At 42.2% G+C, this 23841-nt stretch overlaps 1 protein-coding gene across 1 annotated transcript in view; it reads right to left on the reverse strand.

Annotated features, from left to right (window-relative positions):
* Nucleotides 1–947: 947 nt before the first annotated feature.
* LOC149445405 (uncharacterized) overlaps nt 948–23841 on the reverse strand; it is a 131274-nt gene continuing 108380 nt past the window's right edge. Inside the window, 1 exon segment of the mRNA XM_089653827.1 lies at nt 948–3679. Within this exon segment, the coding sequence (XP_089509953.1) occupies nt 1934–3679 (1746 nt within the window). The 3' untranslated portion in view covers nt 948–1933.

A 23841-nucleotide genomic window follows, 5' to 3' on the forward strand; every position in this document is an offset into this window, starting at 1 on the left:
CAAATCCAAGATGCAGAGCAGAAAGGTTCTTTGATCTCCTCTGTTACGATGTGTGTGTGTGTGTGACAAGCTCTAACTCTCTTGAAAGTCCCTCTCAAGGGGAGGGGGGGGCTCTGACTACACGTTTTGGGAGTGGTCATTGGGGAACTCTAAACTAAACTACCAGCTTCATTTCCCATGATATGAACCATACAGTTGACCTGAGGAATGTTCAGTTCTCGGGTCAGTTTGATAAGGTGTGGGGCTTACATAACTTTGGGTGACCAAAGTGAAACGTTCGTAGACAGCCTGTCTCCACTTCTCATGTCTTAGGTTGTTCCACATCATCTGCCAGGAGATAAAGTCTGCCTCACAGGAATGCAAGGGGGGATGTGAGGAATGATTCGAGGAAGACCTCAAATACAGCAAGGAACAGGGGAACTCCGCTTCCAGCTCTGATGAGCTAGTTTGTTACAAAAGCAAAGGTTGAAGGAGAACTCCGCTTCCAGCTCTGAGGAGCTAGTTTGCTACACCACCTTCCCTTCCCTCCTAGACTGTAAGCTCGAAAGAGCAGGACCCTCGCACCCCTCGTGTAGTGTATTGTCACTGTCTTGACTCATGTTCTGTCCCCCCTGCTACTGTACAGCGCTGAGCAAACCCTTTGGCGCTATATAAATACTGTATAATAATAATAATCCTAACAGGAGTTCTGTCATTTTTCAGGATGTCAGGAAAAACATGTCCTCCGTCAGTAAATGTTCATGTTGTGTCAGTAATAAAAGTCACGGAGGGTTGGGAACCCTGCAAGGGGGGCAGAGATATGTGACTGCCTAGTCCAGCCTTTCTCAGCCAGGGTTCCTCCAAAGGGTTCTAGGGCTTCCTTGTCACTTCATTGGGCTGTATATGGAAGTGTCACCGACCAGCCGTTTCTGGATACACAGCTCTGTCATCATTGCACACACACACCATTTTGTTTTTCATTCAATACAATTTTTATTATAATTTTACATTTAACAAGATTGAAGCATAAAAAACATTCAGGAAACAGTAAAGGCAGAAATCCAATTGGTCAGGAAGATCCCTTGTCTGGAATGTGGGGGCGGAGTCATTATTATTGGTGTACAATACAATACACAACGTGTTCCATTATTATAACAAAGTATTGTAGAAAAGATCCCAACATAGAAAATGGGGGAAAGGAGGAAATAAAGGCGGATATGAAGGGGAATCTGTGTACGAGGAACACCTTAACAATCACCACCATTTTATTCTCCAGGGCCTCTGATGTCACAGAATAGATGTTTGGGGGTTTATCTCATCTTCAGGACCAAAATCTGCATTTTCCCATGTGTGCAAAATCATGCAGAAACAGCTCTGGCAGTGAGAGGGTTAATGTGGGCTAGATGGGATCCCTCTGCTGGGGTGACATTAGAGCTCCCCCTAGCTGCAGCCTGGTAATAACATTGCTGGGAGGTCTCTTCATTTCTCTGCTCCATACTTCCCGTCTTTATAGAAACGTCTCCTGACATTTGGGGGTCTATTCATAAAGAATGTGTGGAACCATTCACCTGGTGAAAGTGCATGTCCATTCCTCCTGTGTGAATGGGGGAACCAATGTTATTAGGATCACATCTGAGCTGCTGGAATGTCTTCCATTCATGGAAAATACATTGAAAACGTCTTCTGCCATCAATGGCCGACCCGGTCCCACACTTCATCCATGTCTTTGGGGACCTCTGATCTCCTTATGGACTGTTTCTTCCATGATGAAGATCAGCCATGGAGTATATCTGAGGTGTATATCAGGGTGTGCTTCTTCCCCACATGAGAGCTGGGATGTCCAGCAACATTCATCTAGAAGACATTTCCCGCACTCAAGGCACTAATACACCTCCAGGGTTGTGTGGGACCCCTGATGTACAGGAAGACAGGACTTCAGTGAGGAACATTTCCCTCACTCATGACAGGAATATGGCTTCTCCCTCATGTGAGATCTCTGATGTTTGTGCAGACTGGAGTTCTCTAAAAAACATATCCCGCACTCAGAACAGGAATACAGCTTCTCTCCCGTGTGAGATCTCTGATGTGTGTAAAGATTGGACTTCTGTGAAAAACATTTCCCGCACTCAGGACAGGAATACGGTTTCTCCCCCGTGTGAGATCTCTGATGTGTGTAAAGATTGGACTTCTTTGAAAAACATTTCCCACACTCAGGACAGGAATACGGCTTCTCCCCCGTGTGAGATCTATGATGTGCGTGAAGACTAGCCTTGTCTGAAAAACATTTCCTGCACAGAGAACAGGAATAAGGCTTCTCCCCTGTGTGAGATCTCTGATGTGAGTAAAGATTGGACTTATCTGAAAAACATTTCCCGCACTCAGGACAGGCATAAGGCTTCTCTCCTGTGTGAGATCTCTGATGTCTGTGAAGACTAGTTTTGTCTGAAAAACATTTCCCGCACTCAGGACAGGAATACGGCTTCTCCCCTGTGTGAGATCTCTGATGTGTGTAAAGATTGGATTTTTGTGAAAAACATTTCCCGCACTCAGGACAGGAATACGGCTTCTCCCCTGTGTGAGATCTATGATGTGCGTAAAGACTAGCCTTGTCTGAAAAACATTTCCCGCACACAGGACAGGAATACGGCTTCTCCCCTGTGTGCAATCTCTGATGTGAGTAAAGATTGGACTTATCTGAAAAACATTTCCGGCACTCAGGACAGGAAAATTTCATCTCCCCCGTGTGAGATCGCTGATGTGTGTAAAGATTGGACTTATCTGAAAAACATTTCCCGCACTCAACACAGGAATATGGCTTCTCCCCCGTGTGAGATCTCTGATGTGTGTAAAGATAGTCCTTCGTTGAAAAACATTTCCCACACTCAGGACAAGAATACGGCTTCTCCCCCGTGTGAGATCTCTGATGTATGGAAAGATGGGACTTAGTTGAAAAACATTTCCAGCACTCAGGACAGGAATACGGCTTCTCCCCCGTGTGAGATCTCTGATGTGTGTAAAGATAGTAATTAGTTGAAAAACATTTCCCACACTCAGGACAGGAATACGGCTTCTCTCCCGTGTGAGATCTCTGATGTGTGTAAAGATGGTACGTAGTTGAAAAACATTTCCCACACTCAGGACAGGAATACGGCTTCTCCCCCGTGTGAGATCTCTGATGTATGGAAAGATGGGACTTAGTTGAAAAACATTTCCCGCACTCTGGACAGGAATATGGCTTCTCCCCCGTGTGGGATCTCTGATGTGAGTAAAGATAGTACTTAGTTGAAAAACATTTCCCACACTCAGGACAGGAATACGGCTTCTCTCCCGTGTGAGTTTGCTGATGTGTGTAAAGATAATACTTAGTTGAAAAACATTTCCCACACTCAGGACAGGAATACGGCTTCTCCCCCGTGTGAGACCTCTGATGTCTATTAATATCGGATTTATAACGGAAACCCTTCCCGCACTCAGTACAGGAGAATTTCTTCCCTGTTGGAAGGCCGGCCCGGTCCCGCACAGTCTGAGGTTCCTCAGGATACGAGGAATCCGATGGTCCATCTACACTGGGTGGTGCCAGATGGACATTGGAGGGAGCCGGGTTTTCTCCTGGACTATACTGTGTGATGTCCTCATCTTCTACTTTCCAGTCTGGAGACAAAGTGAGACAATCCTCGGAGGTTTTCCTCATCTCCCGGCCATGGACTAAAATACAAAGACAAAGAGGATTACTAGACAGGAGCTGATTGGTTCCCCCAAACCAGGACTCTGCCCACATCAGGCAGCTTGGTCTCTGAGGAGCTTACAATTCCACCCTCAAGGGAACTAGGAAATGGCTCCTCTGATCTCCTACCAGGTCATTTCTTTATTCATGGACCTTAGTCAGAGAGTGAGGAAACAACCAGAACTGTCTTTTATAGGAGGGACAGTGATGGGGGGATTATAGGACGAGGGTCCCCACCCCCTCTATCACTCATCGCCATCTTCCCAACACAAGAAGTACTGCACTTCCTTATTTAGTCCATGATTTAGTCATGAAGAACAGCGGGGCTGAGCCCCACCAGAGGTCAGAGAGTGAGGATGGGGGGAGAACAACCAAGATGAAGACTGGACTGATCCTGAAGACCACCATCATTGGGGTATTGACTCCTCCCTCATTATCACTTTCTGTTTAAGGGTCCAAAGTTGGAGGATGTTATCACATTATTATCACCATGTAAAAGTCTGTGCTCCAATCACATCATCCGATATAAAATGTCCAGCTGGGAGGAAATGGGGGGAACAAAAGAGAATCCATATTATATGTATATATAGCAGTGGGGGGAGAGGGGAGAGCAGAAGTCAGGACTATGGAATGTACAACACAGAGAATATAGTGCAGGGGTCAGGAGTATGTAATGTACAACATAGAGTATATAGTGCAGGGGTCAGGAGTATGTAATGTACAACATAGAGTATATAGTGCAGGGGTCAGGAGTATGTAATGTACAACATAGCGTATATAGTGCAGGGGTCAGGAGTATGTAATTTACAACATAGAGTATATAGTGCAGGGGTCAGGAGTATGTAATGTACAACAGAGTATATAGTGCAGGGGTCAGGAGTATGTAATGTACAACATAGAGTATATAGTGCAGGGGTCAGGAGGATGTAATGTACAACATAGAGTATATAGTGCAGGGGTCAGGAGTATGTAATGTACAACAGAGTATATAGTGCAGGGGTCAGGAGTATGTAATGTACAACATAGAGTATATAATGCAGGGGTCAGGAGTATGTAATGTACAACAGAGTATATAGTGCAGGGGTCAGGAGTATGTAATGTACAACATAGAGTATATAGTGCAGGGGTCAGGAGGATGTAATGTACAACATAGAGTATATAGTGCAGGGGTCAGGAGTATGTAATGTACAACATAGAGTATATAGTGCAGGGGTCAGGAGTATGTAATGTACAACATAGAGTATATAGTGCAGGGGTCAGGAGTATGTAATGTACAACATAGAGTATATAGTGCAGGGGTCAGGAGTATGTAATGTACAACATAGAGTATATAGTGCAGGGGTCAGGAGGATGTAATGTACAACATAGAGTATATAGTGCAGGGGTCAGGAGTATGTAATGTACAACATAGAGTATATAGTGCAGGGGTCAGGAGTATGTAATGTACACTATAGAGTATATAGTGCAGGGGTCAGGAGTATGTAATGTACACTATAGAGTATATAGTGCAGGGGTCAGGAGTATGTAATGTACAACATAGAGTATATAGTGCAGGGGTCAGGAGTACGTAATGTACAAGTTATATAGTATAAGGGTCAGGACTCTCAGTATTAGTATTCTGTAATCAGTGGAAGCTTAAATGTTTACTGTAGACAACATGTAGAGGTGAGCTGGGATTAAACCATCATGAAACAGGTTAGTTTGGAGGTGAGAAAATCCTTAGACAAAGAGGTGGCGGTGGACGTGGTACACTTAGACAAAGAGGTGCGAGTGGTACACTTGGACAGAGGGATGGTGGTGGACGTGGTACACTTGGACAGAGGGGTGGTGGTGGGGGTGGTATACTAGGACAGAGGGGTGGTGGTGGACGTGGTATACTAGGACAGAGGGGTGGCGGTGGACGTGGTATACTAGGACAGAGGGGTGGCAGTGGACGTGGTATACTTGGACAGAGGGGTGGCGGTGAACGTGGTATACTTGGACAGAGGGGTGGCGATGGACGTGGTATACTTGGACAGAGGGGTGGCGGTGGACGTGGTATACTTGGACAGAAGGGTGACTGTGAACTTGGTATACTTGGACAGAGGGGTGGCGGTGGACGTGGTATACTTGGACAGAGGGGTGGCGGTGGACAAGGTATACTTGGACAGAGGGGTGGCGGTGGACGTGGTATACTTGGACAGAGGGGTGGCGGTGGACGTGGTATACTTGGACAGAGGGGCGGCGGTGGACGTGGTATACTTGGACAGAGGGGTGGCGGTGAACGTGGTATACTTGGACAGAGGGGTGGCGGTGGACGTGATATACTTGGACAGAGGGGTGGCGGTGGACGTGGTATACTTGGACAGAAGGGTGACTGTGAACTTGGTATACTTGGACAGAGGGGTGGCGGTGGACGTGGTAATCTTGGACAGAGGGGTGGAGGTAGACGTGGTATACTTGGACAGAGGGGTGGAGGTAGACGTGGTATACTTGGACAGAGGGGTGGAGGTAGACGTGGTATACTTGGACAGAGGGGTGGTGGTGGATATGGTATACTTGGACAGAGGGATGGCGGTGGACGTGGTATACTTGGACAGAGGGGTGCCGGTGGACGTGGTATACTTGGACAGAGGGGTGGCGGTGGACGTGGTATACTTGGACAGAGGGGTGGCGGTGGACGTGGTATACTTGGACAGAGGGGTGGCGGTGGACGTGGTATACTTGGACAGAGGGGTGGCGGTGAACGTGGTATACTTGGACAGAGGGGTGGCGATGGACGTGGTATACTTGGACAGAAGGGTGACTGTGAACTTGGTATACTTGGACAGAGGGGTGGCGGTGGACGTGGTATACTTGGACAGAGGGGTGGAGGTAGACGTGGTATACTTGGACAGAGGGGTGGAGGTAGACGTGGTATACTTGGACAGAGGGGTGGTGGTGGATATGGTATACTTGGACAGAGGGATGGCGGTGGACGTGGTATACTTGGACAGAGGGGTGGCGGTGGACGTGGTATACTTGGACAGAGGGGTGGCGGTGGACGTGGTATACTTGGACAGAGGGGTGCCGGTGGACGTGGTATACTTGGACAGAGGGGTGGCGGTGGACGTGGTATACTTGGACAGAGGGGTGGCGGTGGACGTGGTATACTTGGACAGAGGGGTGGCGGTGGACGTGGTATACTTGGACAGAGGGGTGGCGGTGAACGTGGTATACTTGGACAGAGGGGTGGCGATGGACGTGGTATACTTGGACAGAAGGGTGACTGTGAACTTGGTATACTTGGACAGAGGGGTGGCGGTGGACGTGGTATACTTGGACAGAGGGGTGGAGGTAGACGTGGTATACTTGGACAGAGGGGTGGAGGTAGACGTGGTATACTTGGACAGAGGGGTGGCGGTGGATATGGTATACTTGGACAGAGGGATGGCGGTGGATGTGGTATACTTGGACAGAGGGGTGGCGGTGGACGTGGTATACTTGGACAGAGGTGGTGGCGGTGGACGTGGTATACTTGGACACAGTTCCCCACACACGGCTAATGTGTAAGGTAAAGTCTATGGGCTGGAAAAATCTGAATGTAAATGGATATAAAACTGGCTGAAAGATCGTATTCAGAGAGTAGTGGTTAATGATTCATACTCTGAATGGTCTAGGGGTGTCAGTGGTGTACCCCAAGGTTCAGTGTTATTAGTGGGGTACCCCAAGGCTCAGTGTTATTAGTGGGGTACCCCAAGGTTCAGTGTTATTAGTGGGGTACCCCAAGGCTCAGTGTTATTAGTGGGGTACCCCAGGGTTCAGTGTTATTAGTGGAGTACCCCAAGGTTCAGTGTTATTAGTGGGGTACCCCAAGGTTCAGTTTTATTAGTGGGGTACCCCAGGGTTCAGTGTTATTAGTGGTGTACCCCAAGGTTCAGTGTGATTAGTGGGGTACCCCAGGGTTCAGTATTATTAGTGGGGTACCCCAGGGATCAGTGTTATTAGTGGGGTACCCCAAGGTTCAGTGTTATTAGTGGGGTACCCCAGGGATCAGTGTTATTAGTGCGGTACCCCAAGGTTCAGTGTTATTAGTGGGGTACCCCAGGGATCAGTGTTATTAGTGGGGTACCCCAGGGTTCAGTGTTATTAGTGGGGTACCCCAGGGATCAGTGTTATTAGTGGGGTACCCCAAGGTTCAGTGTTATTAGTGGGGTACCCCAAGGTTCAGTGTTTTTAGTGGGGTACCCCAAGGTTCAGTGTCGGGACCCTTACTTATTAATATATATATAAACAATATGGGGTGTGAGATTATAAACCCCATTCCAGTCTTTGCAGATGACACCAAGCTGTGCCGGGGAATAACGTCCTTACAGGATGTCTCCAACTTACAAGCCGACCTCAATGCTCTGTGTAATTGGGGGGCTATGGGGCCAATGAGGGCTAATGGTGATAAATGTAAGGTTCTGCACTTGGGGGGGGCTAAGAATATGCATACATCATACATACTAGGGGGGGTACAACTGGGGGGGTCAATGGTGGAGAAGAATCTGGGGGGTCAATGGTGGAGAAGGATCTGAAGGGGTCAATAGTGGAGAAGGATCAGGAGGAGTCAATGGTGGAGAAGGATCTGTGGGGGGTCAAGGGGGGAGAAGGATCCAGAGGAGTCAATGGTGGAGAAGGATCTGTGGGGGGTCAATGGTGGAGAATGATCTGTGGGGGGTCAATGGTGGAGAAGGATCTGGGGGGGTCAATGGTAGAAAAGGATATGAGGGACTGTCAGGGATCGCGGCGGCAAGCGGGTTTGCGCAAGCGCAGAACGCCGATTCATTCTATCCGGCAGGCACTAGGACCTGGGCGGCCGCACATGCGCACTCCTGATCGCAGACGCTCGCCTGGCACCAATGACAGGGCAGGGCGCACTATTTAAACCTGCCCCACACAGACTCTCATTGCCGTATGGTCTTGTATCCTGTGTATCTGCTGATTGACTTGTTACCGACCATACCTGATCCTGACCTCTGCTGACTTCTCCTGCTCTGACCTCTGCTGACTTCTCCTGATCCTCACCTCTGCTGACTACTCCTGATCCTGACCTCTGCCGACTTCTCCTGATCCTGACCTCTGCCGACTTCTCCTGATCCTGACCTCTGCCGACTTCTCCTGATCCTGACCTCTGCCGACTTCTGCTGCTCTGACCTCTGCCGACTTCTCCTGATCCTGACCTCTGCCGACTTCTCCTGATCCTGACCTCTGTCGACTTCTCCTGCTCTGACCTCTGCCGACTTCTCCTGCTCTGACCTCTGCTGACTTCTCCTGATCCTCACCTCTGCTGACTTCTCCTGATCCTCACCTCTGCTGACTTCTCCTGCTCTGACCTCTGCCGACTTCTCCTGCTCTGACCTCTGCTGACTTCTCCTGCTCTGACCTCTGCTGACTTCTCCTGATCCTGACCTCTGCCGACTTCTCCTGCTCTGATCTCTGGCTCATTTGACTTCTCTTCTGGATATCCCTATTCGATCTGATCTCCTGTTACTGAACCCGGCGAGTGACCCGACTACTCTTTGCCTGCTGCCTTGTACTACGCTGACCCCACTGTTACCGATCCGGCCCATCTGACCACGCTCACTTCTCTGCCATCCATCCATCCTGCACAGATCCAGTCATTACGGCTCCAGCCTTCCAACCTCTTCACATCAGGCTCTCTACCTGCATATACCTCTGGCAGATCCCTCTACCATGGGCGAGTGTACTCAGGGGCCGCGACCTGGTCACTGTCTGCTCCAAGTCCATCCCCACCATCAGGGACCCTGGTGAACAAGCAGACTGGGACTTCGACTCCACGCTCTGGGGAATCCTGTCCTGTGGACTGCTAGAGATACCGCCAGGCGGTGTTTGACAGGGAAAGTGGTGGAGAAGAATCTGATGAAGGTCAATGGTGGAGAAGAATCTGGGGGGCAATTATGAAGGAGGATCTGGAGGGTCAGCGGTAGAGAAGAATCTAGAGGGGGGGGTTAAGGGTGGAGAAGAATCTGGGGGGGTCAATGATGGAGAAGATTCTGGGGGGGGGGTCAATGATGGAGAAGAATCTGGGGGGGGGGGGTCAATGATGGAGAAGGATCTGTGAGGAATCAATGGTGGAGAAGGATCTGTGGGGAATCAATGGTGGAGAAGGATCTGTGGGGAATAAATGGTGGAGAAGGATCTGGGGGGTCAAGGGTGGAGAAGGATCTGGGAGGGTCAATGGTGGAGAAGGATTTGGGGGAATCAATGGTGGAAAAGGATCTGGGAGAATCAATAGTGGAGAATTTGGGGGGTTCTGGTAGATTACATGCAATGCAAAGCTACGGGTTCTAAAGCGAGCAAAATCCTCTCTTGTATTAGGAGAGGTATAGACTCCAGAGAGAGATATCATATTACCCCCCCCCCCCGGTACATATCATTAGTAAGACCTCATCTGGAATATGCAGTTCAGTTTTGGGCTCCAATTCACAAAAAGAACATTGGGGAACTGGAGGAAGTACAGAGAAGGGCAACCAAACTGATAAGAGGCATGGAGGAGATCAGCTATGAGGAGAGATTAGAGGAACTGAATGTATTCTCTACTGAGAAGAGGAGATTAAGGGGGGGATATGATCTCCATGTATAATACATAAGGGGGGATATGATCTCCATGTATAATACATAAGGGGGGATATGATCTCCATGTATAATACATAAGGGGGGATATGATCTCCATGTATAATACATAAGGGGGGATATGATCTCCATGTATAATACATAAGGGGGGATATGATTTCCATGTATAATACATAAGGGGGGATATGATTTCCATGTATAATACATAAGGGTGGATATGATCTCCATGTATAATACATAAGGGGGGGATATGATCTCCATGTATAATACATAAGGGGGGGATATGATCTCCATGTATAATACATAAGGGGGGATATGATCTCCATGTATAATACATAAGGGGGGATATGATCTCCATGTATAATACATAAGGGGGATATGATCTCCATGTATAATACATAAGGGGGGGATATGATCTCCATGTATAATACATAAGGGGGGGATATGATCTCCATGTATAATACATAAGGGGGATATGATCTCCATATATAATACATAAGGGGGGATATGATCTCCATGTATAATACATAAGGGGGGGGATATGATCTCCATGTATAATACATAAGGGGGGTTATGATCTCCATGTATAATACATAAGGGGGGGATATGATCTCCATGTATAATACATAAGGGGGATATGATCTCCATGTATAATACATAAGGGGGATATGACCTCCATGTAAAATACATAAGGGGGGATATGATCTCCACATATAATACATAAGGGGGGATATGATCTCCATGTATAATACATAAGGGGGGTATATGATCTCCATATATAATACATAAGGGGGGGATATGATCTCCATGTATAATACATAAGGGGGATATGACCTCCATGTATAATACATAAGGGGGGATATGATCTCCACATATAATACATAAGGGGGATATGATCTCCATGTATAATACATAAGGGGGGATATGATCACCATGTATAATACATAAGGGGGATATGATCTCCATGTATAATACATAAGGGGGATATGATCTCCATGTATAATACTTAAGGGGGGATATGATCTCCATGTATAATACATAAGGGGGGATATGATCTCCATGTATAATACATAAGGGGGGATATGATCTCCATGTATAATACATAAGGGGGGATATGATCTCCATGTATAATACATAAGAGGGGGATATGATCTCCATGTATATTACATAAGGGGGGATATGATCTCCATGTATAATACATAAGGGGGGGATATGATCTCCATGTATAATAAATAAGGAGGGATATGATCTCCATGTATAATACATAAGGGGGGATATGATCTCCATGTATAATACATAAGGGGGGGATATGATCTCCATGTATAATACATAAGGGGGGATATGATCTCCATGTATAATACATAAGGGGGGGATATGATCTCCATGTATAATACATAAGGGGGGATATGATCTCCATGTATAATACATAAGGGGGATATGATCTCCATGTATAATACATAAGGGGGATATGATCTCCATGTATAATTCATAAGGGGGATATGATCTCCATGTATAGTACATAAGGGGGGATATGATCTCCATGTATAATACATAAGGGGGGAAATGATCTCCATGTATAATACATAAGGGGGATGTGATCTCAATGTATAATACATAAGGGGGATATGATCTCCATGTATAGTACATAAGGGGGGATATGATCTCCATGTATAATACATAAGGGGGGATATGATCTCCATGTATAATACATAAGGGGGGATATGATCTCCATGTATAATACATAAGGGGGATATGATCTCCATGTATAATACATAAGGGGGGATATGATCTCCATGTATAATACATAGGGGGATATGATCTCCATGTATATTACATAGGGGGGATATGATCTCCATGTATAATACATAAGGGGGGAATATGATCTCCATGTATAATACATAAGGGGGGAATATGATCTCCATGTATAATACATAAGGGGGGAATATGATCTCCATGTATAATACATAAGGGGGGATATGATCTCCATGTATAATACATAAGGGGGGATATGATTCCATGTATAATATATAAGGGGGATATGATCACCATGTATAATACATAAGGGGGATGTGATCTCCATGTATAATACATAAGGGGGGAGATATGATCTCCATGTATAATACATAAGGGGGGATATGATCTCCATGTATAATACATAAGGGGGATGTGATCTCCATGTATAATACATAAGGGGGGATGTGATCTCCATGTATAATACATAAGGGGGGATGTTATCTCCATGTATAATACATAAGGGGGGATATGATCTCCATGTAGAAAACATAAGGGGGGATATGATCTCCATGTATAATACATAAGGGGGGGATATGACCTCCATGTATAATACATAAGGGGGATATGATCTCCATGTATAATACATAAGGGGGGAATATGATCTCCATGTATAATACATAAGGGGGGGATATGATCTCCATGTATAATACATAAGGGGGGATATGATCTCCATGTATAATACATAAGTGGGAATATGATTCCATGTATAATATATAAGGGGGATATGATCTCCATGTATAATACATAAGGGGGGATATGATCTCCATGTATAATACATAAGGGGGATATGATCTCCATGTATAATACATAAGGGGGATATGATCTCCATGTATAATACATAAGGGGGGGATATGACCTCCATGTATAATACATAAGGGGGATATGATCTCCATGTATAATACATAAGGGGGATATGATCTCCATGTATAATACATAAGGGGGGAATATGATCTCCATGTATAATACATAAGGGGGGATATGATCTCCATGTATAATACATAAGGGGGATATGATCACCATGTATAATACATAAGGGGGATATGATCTCCATGTATAATACATAAGGGGGATATGATCTCCATGTATAATACATAAGGGGGGATATGATCTCCATGTATAATACATAAGGGGAATATGATCTCCATGTATAATACATAAGGGGGAATATGATCTCCATGTATAATACATAAGGGGGGATATGATCTCCATGTATAATACATAAGGGGGGATATGAACTCCATGTATAATACATAAGGGGGGATATGATTCCATGTATAATATATAAGGGGGATATGATCACCATGTATAATACATAAGGGGGATATGGTCACCATGTATAATACATAAGGGGGATATGATCTCCATGTATAATACATAAGGGGGGGGGATATGATCTCCATGTATAATACATAAGGGGGGATATGATCTCCATGTATAATACATAAGGGGGATGTGATCTCCATGTATAATACATAAGAGGGGGGGGGATATGATCTCCATGTATAATACATAAGGGGGGATATGATCTCCATGTATAATACATAAGGGGGATGTGATCTCAATGTATAATACATAAGGGGGATATGATCTCCATGTATAATACATAAGGGGGGATATGATCTCCATGTAGAAAACATAAGGGGGGATATGATCTCCATGTATAATACATAAGGGGGATATGATCTCCATGTGTAATACATAAGGGGGATATGATCTCCATGTATAATACATAAGGGAGGATATGATCTCCATGTATAATACATAAGGGGGGGATATGATCTCCATGTATAATACATAAGGGGGATATGATATCCATGTATAATACATAAGGGGGATATGATCTCCATGTGTAATACATAAGGGGGATATGATCTCCATGTATAATACATAAGAGGGGGATATGATCTCCATGTATATTACATAAGGGGGGATATGATCTCCATGTATAATACATAAGGGGGGGGATATGATCTCCATGTATAATAAATAAGGAGGGATATGATCTCCATGTATAATACATAAGGGGGGATATGATCTCCATGTATAATACATAAGGGGGGGATATGATCTCCATGTATAATACATAAGGGGGATATGATCTCCATGTATAATTCATAAGGGGGATATGATCTCCATGTATAGTACATAAGGGGGGATATGATCTCCATGTATAATACATAAGGGGGGAAATGATCTCCATGTATAATACATAAGGGGGATGTGATCTCAATGTATAATACATAAGGGGGATATGATCTCCATGTATAGTACATAAGGGGGGATATGATCTCCATGTATAATACATAAGGGGGGATATGATCTCCATGTATAATACATAAGGGGGGATATGATCTCCATGTATAATACATAAGGAGGATATGATCTCCATGTATAATACATAAGGGGGATATGATCTCCATGTATAATACATAAGGGGGGATATGATCTCCATGTATATTACATAGGGGGGATATGATCTCCATGTATAATACATAAGGGGGGAATATGATCTCCATGTATAATACATAAGGGGGGAATATGATCTCCATGTATAATACATAAGGGGGGAATATGATCTCCATGTATAATACATAAGGGGGGATATGATCTCCATGTATAATACATAAGGGGGGATATGATTCCATGTATAATATATAAGGGGGATATGATCACCATGTATAACACATAAGGGGGATGTGATCTCCATGTATAATACATAAGGGGGGAGATATGATCTCCATGTATAATACATAAGGGGGGATATGATCTCCATGTATAATACATAAGGGGGATGTGATCTCCATGTATAATACATAAGGGGGGATGTGATCTCCATGTATAATACATAAGGGGGGATGTTATCTCCATGTATAATACATAAGGGGGGGATATGATCTCCATGTAGAAAACATAAGGGGGGATATGATCTCCATGTATAATACATAAGGGGGGGATATGACCTCCATGTATAATACATAAGGGGGATATGATCTCCATGTATAATACATAAGGGGGGAATATGATCTCCATGTATAATATATAAGGGGGGGATATGATCTCCATGTATAATACATAAGGGGGGATATGATCTCCATGTATAATACATAAGTGGGAATATGATTCCATGTATAATATATAAGGGGGATATGATCTCCATGTATAATACATAAGGGGGATATGATCTCCATGTATAATACATAAGGGGGATATGATCTCCATGTATAATACATAAGGGGGATATGATCTCCATGTATAATACATAAGGGGGATATGATCTCCATGTATAATACATAAGGGGGATATGATCTCCATGTATAATACATAAGGGGGGGATATGATCTCCATGTATAATACATAAGGGGGGATATGATCTCCATGTATAATACATAAGGGGGGATATGATCACCATGTATAATACATAAGGGGGATATGATCTCCATGTATAATACATAAGGGGGATATGATCTCCATGTATAATACATAAGGGGGGATATGATCTCCATGTATAATACATAAGGGGGAATATGATCTCCATGTATAATACATAAGGGGGGATATGATCTCCATGTATAATACATAAGGGGGATGTGATCTCCATGTATAATACATAAGGGGGGATGTGATCTCCATCTATAATACATAAGGGGGGATGTTATCTCCATGTATAATACATAAGGGGGGATATGATCTCCATGTAGAAAACATAAGGGGGGATATGATCTCCATGTATAATACATAAGGGGGGGATATGACCTCCATGTATAATACATAAGGGGGATATGATCTCCATGTATAATACATAAGGGGGGAATATGATCTCCATGTATAATATATAAGGGGGGGATATGATCTCCATGTATAATACATAAGGGGGGATATGATCTCCATGTATAATACATAAGTGGGAATATGATTCCATGTATAATATATAAGGGGGATATGATCTCCATGTATAATACATAAGGGGGATATGATCTCCATGTATAATACATAAGGGGGATATGATCTCCATGTATAATACATAAGGGGGGATATGATCTCCATGTATAATACATAAGGGGGAATATGATCTCCATGTATAATACATAAGGGGGGATATGATCTCCATGTATAATACATAAGGGGGGATATGATCTCCATGTATAATACATAAGGGGGGATATAATCTCCATGTATAATACATAAGGGGGATATGATCTCCATGTATAATACATAAGGGGGGATATGATTCCATGTATAATATATAAGGGGGATATGATCACCATGTATAATACATAAGGGGGATATGATCTCCATGTATAATACATAAGGGGGGATATGATCTCCATGTATAATACATAAGGGGGGGATATGATCTCCATGTATAATACATAAGGGGGGGATATGATCTCCATGTATAATACATAAGGGGGGATATGATCTCCATGTATAATACATAGGGGGATATGATCTCCATGTATATTACATAGGGGGGATATGATCTCCATGTATAATACATAAGGGGGGAATATGATCTCCATGTATAATAAATAAGGGGGGAATATGATCTCCATGTATAATACATAAGGGGGGAATATGATCTCCATGTATAATACATAAGGGGGGATATGATCTCCATGTATAATACATAAGGGGGGATATGATTCCATGTATAATATATAAGGGGGATATGATCACCATGTATAATACATAAGGGGGATGTGATCTCCATGTATAATACATAAGGGGGGAGATATGATCTCCATGTATAATACATAAGGGGGGATATGATCTCCATGTATAATACATAAGGGGGATGTGATCTCCATGTATAATACATAAGGGGGGATGTGATCTCCATGTATAATACATAAGGGGGGATGTTATCTCCATGTATAATACATAAGGGGGGATATGATCTCCATGTAGAAAACATAAGGGGGGATATGATCTCCATGTATAATACATAAGGGGGGGATATGACCTCCATGTATAATACATAAGGGGGATATGATCTCCATGTATAATACATAAGGGGGAATATGATCTCCATGTATAATACATAAGGGGGGGATATGATCTCCATGTATAATACATAAGGGGGGATATGATCTCCATGTATAATACATAAGTGGGAATATGATTCCATGTATAATATATAAGGGGGATATGATCTCCATGTATAATACATAAGGGGGATATGATCTCCATGTATAATACATAAGGGGGATATGATCTCCATGTATAATACATAAGGGGGGGATATGACCTCCATGTATAATACATAAGGGGGATATGATCTCCATGTATAATACATAAGGGGGATATGATCTCCATGTATAATACATAAGGGGGGAATATGATCTCCATGTATAATACATAAGGGGGGGATATGATCTCCATGTATAATACATAAGGGGGGATATGATCTCCATGTATAATACATAAGGGGGATATGATCACCATGTATAATACATAAGGGGGATATGATCTCCATGTATAATACATAAGGGGGATATGATCTCCATGTATAATACATAAGGGGGGATATGATCTCCATGTATAATACATAAGGGGAATATGATCTCCATGTATAATACATAAGGGGGAATATGATCTCCATGTATAATACATAAGGGGGGATATGATCTCCATGTATAATACATAAGGGGGGATATGATCTCCATGTATAATACATAAGGGGGGATATGATTCCATGTATAATATATAAGGGGGATATGATCACCATGTATAATACATAAGGGGGATATGGTCACCATGTATAATACATAAGGGGGATATGATCTCCATGTATAATACATAAGGGGGGGGGATATGATCTCCATGTATAATACATAAGGGGGGATATGATCTCCATGTATAATACATAAGGGGGATGTGATCTCCATGTATAATACATAAGAGGGGGGGGGGATATGATCTCCATGTATAATACATAAGGGGGGATATGATCTCCATGTATAATACATAAGGGGGATGTGATCTCAATGTATAATACATAAGGGGGATATGATCTCCATGTATAATACATAAGGGGGGATATGATCTCCATGTAGAAAACATAAGGGGGGATATGATCTCCATGTATAATACATAAGGGGGATATGATCTCCATGTGTAATACATAAGGGGGATATGATCTCCATGTATAATACATAAGGGAGGATATGATCTCCATGTATAATACATAAGGGGGGGATATGATCTCCATGTATAATACATAAGGGGGATATGATATCCATGTATAATACATAAGGGGGATATGATCTCCATGTGTAATACATAAGGGGGATATGATCTCCATGTATAATACATAAGAGGGGATATGATCTCCATGTATATTACATAAGGGGGGATATGATCTCCATGTATAATACATAAGGGGGGGGATATGATCTCCATGTATAATAAATAAGGAGGGATATGATCTCCATGTATAATACATAAGGGGGGATATGATCTCCATGTATAATACATAAGGGGGGGATATGATCTCCATGTATAATACATAAGGGGGATATGATCTCCATGTATAATTCATAAGGGGGATATGATCTCCATGTATAGTACATAAGGGGGGATATGATCTCCATGTATAATACATAAGGGGGGAAATGATCTCCATGTATAATACATAAGGGGGATGTGATCTCAATGTATAATACATAAGGGGGATATGATCTCCATGTATAGTACATAAGGGGGGATATGATCTCCATGTATAATACATAAGGGGGGATATGATCTCCATGTATAATACATAAGGAGGATATGATCTCCATGTATAATACATAAGGGGGATATGATCTCCATGTATAATACATAAGGGGGGATATGATCTCCATGTATAATACATAAGGGGGGGATATGATCTCCATGTATAATACATAAGGGGGGGATATGATCTCCATGTATAATACATAAGGGGGGATATGATCTCCATGTATAATACATAGGGGGATATGATCTCCATGTATAATACATAGGGGGATATGATCTCCATGTATATTACATAGGGGGGATATGATCTCCATGTATAATACATAAGGGGGGAATATGATCTCCATGTATAATACATAAGGGGGGAATATGATCTCCATGTATAATACATAAGGGGGGAATATGATCTCCATGTATAATACATAAGGGGGGATATGATTCCATGTATAATATATAAGGGGGATATGATCACCATGTATAACACATAAGGGGGATGTGATCTCCATGTATAATACATAAGGGGGGAGATATGATCTCCATGTATAATACATAAGGGGGGATATGATCTCCATGTATAATACATAAGGGGGATGTGATCTCCATGTATAATACATAAGGGGGGATGTGATCTCCATGTATAATACATAAGGGGGGATGTTATCTCCATGTATAATACATAAGGGGGGGATATGATCTCCATGTAGAAAACATAAGGGGGGATATGATCTCCATGTATAATACATAAGGGGGGGATATGACCTCCATGTATAATACATAAGGGGGATATGATCTCCATGTATAATACATAAGGGGGGAATATGATCTCCATGTATAATATATAAGGGGGGGATATGATCTCCATGTATAATACATAAGGGGGGATATGATCTCCATGTATAATACATAAGTGGGAATATGATTCCATGTATAATATATAAGGGGGATATGATCTCCATGTATAATACATAAGGGGGATATGATCTCCATGTATAATACATAAGGGGGATATGATCTCCATGTATAATACATAAGGGGGGGATATGATCTCCATGTATAATACATAAGGGGGATATGATCTCCATGTATAATACATAAGGGGGGATATGATCTCCATGTATAATACATAAGGGGGAATATGATCTCCATGTATAATACATAAGGGGGGATATGATCTCCATGTATAATACATAAGGGGGATGTGATCTCCATGTATAATACATAAGGGGGGATGTGATCTCCATGTATAATACATAAGGGGGGATGTTATCTCCATGTATAATACATAAGGGGGGATATGATCTCCATGTAGAAAACATAAGGGGGGATATGATCTCCATGTATAATACATAAGGGGGGGATATGACCTCCATGTATAATACATAAGGGGGATATGATCTCCATGTATAATACATAAGGGGGGAATATGATCTCCATGTATAATATATAAGGGGGGGATATGATCTCCATGTATAATACATAAGGGGGGATATGATCTCCATGTATAATACATAAGGGGGGATATGATCTCCATGTATAATACATAAGTGGGAATATGATTCCATGTATAATATATAAGGGGGATATGATCTCCATGTATAATACATAAGGGGGATATGATCTCCATGTATAATACATAAGGGGGATATGATCTCCATGTATAATACATAAGGGGGGATATGATCTCCATGTATAATACATAAGGGGGAATATGATCTCCATGTATAATACATAAGGGGGGATATGATCTCCATGTATAATACATAAGGGGGGATATAATCTCCATGTATAATACATAAGGGGGGATATGATCTCCATGTATAATACATAAGGGGGATATGATCTCCATGTATAATACATAAGGGGGGATATGATTCCATGTATAATATATAAGGGGGATATGATCACCATGTATAATACATAAGGGGGATATGGTCACCATGTATAATACATAAGGGGGATATGATCTCCATGTATAATACATAAGGGGGGGGGATATGATCTCCATGTATAATACATAAGGGGGGATATGATCTCCATGTATAATACATAAGGGGGATGTGATCTCCATGTATAATACATAAGAGGGGGGGGGGATATGATCTCCATGTATAATACATAAGGGGGGATATGATCTCCATGTATAATACATAAGGGGGATGTGATCTCCATGTATAATACATAAGGGGGGATATGATCTCCATGTAGAAAACATAAGGGGGGATATGATCTCCATGTATAATACATAAGGGGGATATGATCTCCATGTGTAATACATAAGGGGGATATGATCTCCATGTATAATACATAAGGGGGATATGATCTCCATGTATAATACATAAGGGAGGATATGATCTCCATGTATAATACATAAGGGGGGGATATGATCTCCATGTATAATACATAAGGGGGATATGATATCCATGTATAATACATAAGGGGGATATGATCTCCATGTGTAATACATAAGGGGGATATGATCTCCATGTATAATACATAAGGGGGATATGATCTCAATGTATAATACATAAGGGGGGATATGATCTCCATGTATAATACATAAGGGGGGATATGATCTCCATGTATAATACATAAGGGGGGATATGATCTACATGTATAATACATAAGGGGGATATGATCACCATGTATAATACATAAGAGGGGATATGATCTCCATGTATAATACATAAGGGGGATGTGATCTCCATGTATAATACATAAAGGGATGTGATCTCCATGTATAATACATAAGGGGGATGTGATCTCCATGTATAATACATAAGGGGGGATATGATCTCCATGTATAATACATAAGGGGGGATATGATCTCCATGTATAATACATAAGGGGGGATATGATCACCATGTATAATACATAAGGGGGGATATGATCACCATGTATAATACATAAGGGGGATATGATCTCCATGTATAATACATAAGGGGGGGATATGATCTCCATGTAGAATACATAAGGGGGATATGATCTCCATGTATAATACATAAGGGGGATATGATCTCCATGTATAATACATAAGGGGGATATGATCTCCATGTATAATACATAAGGGGGGATATGATCTCCATGTATAATACATAAGGGGGGGGACATGATCTCCATGTATAATACATAAGGGGGGGACATGATCTCCATGTATAATACATAAGAGGGGATATGGTCTCCATGTATAATACATAAGGGGGGATATGATCTCCATGTATAATACATAAGGGGGGATATGGTCTCCATGTATAATACATAAGGGGGGATATGATCACCATGTATAATACATAAGGGGGATATGATCTCCATGTATAATACATAAGGGGGGATATGATCTCCATGTATAATACATAAGGGGGGGAATATGATCTCCATGTATAATACATAAGGGGGGGACATGATCTCCATGTATAATACATAAGGGGGGATATGATCTCCATGTATAATACATAAGGGGGGGAATATGATCTCCATGTATAATACATAAGGGGGGGAATATGATCTCCATGTATAATACATAAGGGGGGGATATGATCTCCATGTATAATACATAAGGGGGGATATGATCACCATGTATAATACATAAGGGGGGATATGATCTCCATGTATAATACATAAGGGGGATATGATCTCCATGTATAATACATAAGGGGGATATGATCTCCATGTATAATACATAAGGGGGGATATGATCTCCATGTATAATACATAAGGGGGGATATTATCTCCATGTATAATACATAAGGGGGATATGATCACCATGTATAATACATAAGGGGGGATATGATCTCCATGTATAATACATAAGGGGGATATGATCTCCATGTATAATACATAAGGGGGATATGATCTCCATGTATAATACATAAGGGGGGATATGATCTCCATGTATAATACATAAGGGGGGATATGATCTCCATGTATAATACATAAGGGGAGCATATGATCTCCGTGTATAATACATAAGGGAGGATATGATCTCCATGTATAATACATAAGGGGGATATGATCTCCATGTATAATACATAAGGGGGATATGATCTCCATGTATAATACATAAGGGGGGATATGATCTCCATGTATAATACATAAGGGGGGGATATGATCTCCATGTATAATACACAAGGGGGGATATGATCTCCATGTATAATACATAAGGGGGATATGATCTCCATGTATAATACATAAGGGGGGATATGATCTCCATGTATAATACATAAGGGGGGGATATGATCTCCATGTATAATACACAAGGGGGGATATGATCACCATGTATAATACATAAGGGGGGGATATGATCTCCATGTATAATACACAAGGGGGGATATGATCTCCATGTATAATACATAAGGGGGATATGATCACCATGTATAATACATAAGGGGGATATGATCTCCATGTATAATACATAAGGGGGATATGATCTCCATGTATAATACATAAGGGGGGATATGATCTCCATGTATAATACATAAGGGGGGGATATGATCTCCATGTATAATACACAAGGGGGGATATGATCTCCATGTATAATACATAAGGGGGATATGATCTCCATGTATAATACATAAGGGGGGATATGATCTCCATGTATAATACATAAGGGGGGATATGATCTCCATGTATAATACATAAGGGGGGATATGATCTCCATGTATAATACATAAGGGGGGGGATATGATCTCCATGTATAATACATAAGGGGGGATATGATCTCCATGTATAATACATAAGGGGGATATGATCTCCATGTATAATACATAAGGGGGATATGATCTCCATGTATAATACATAAGAGGGGATATGATCTCCATGTATAATACATAAGGGGGGGACATGATCTCCATGTATAATACATAAGGGGGGGACATGATCTCCATGTATAATACATAAGGGGGGGGATATGATCTCCATGTATAATACATAAGGGAATATGATCTCCATGTATAATACATAAGGGGGGATATGATCTCCATGTATAATACATAAGGGGGATATGATCTCCATGTATAATACATAAGGGGGGA

This window comes from Staurois parvus, unplaced genomic scaffold, assembly GCF_062004578.1.
Source record: "Staurois parvus isolate SC_StPar_1 unplaced genomic scaffold, SC_StPar_1.0 ptg000721l, whole genome shotgun sequence".
Classification (NCBI taxonomy): domain Eukaryota; kingdom Metazoa; phylum Chordata; class Amphibia; order Anura; family Ranidae; genus Staurois; species Staurois parvus.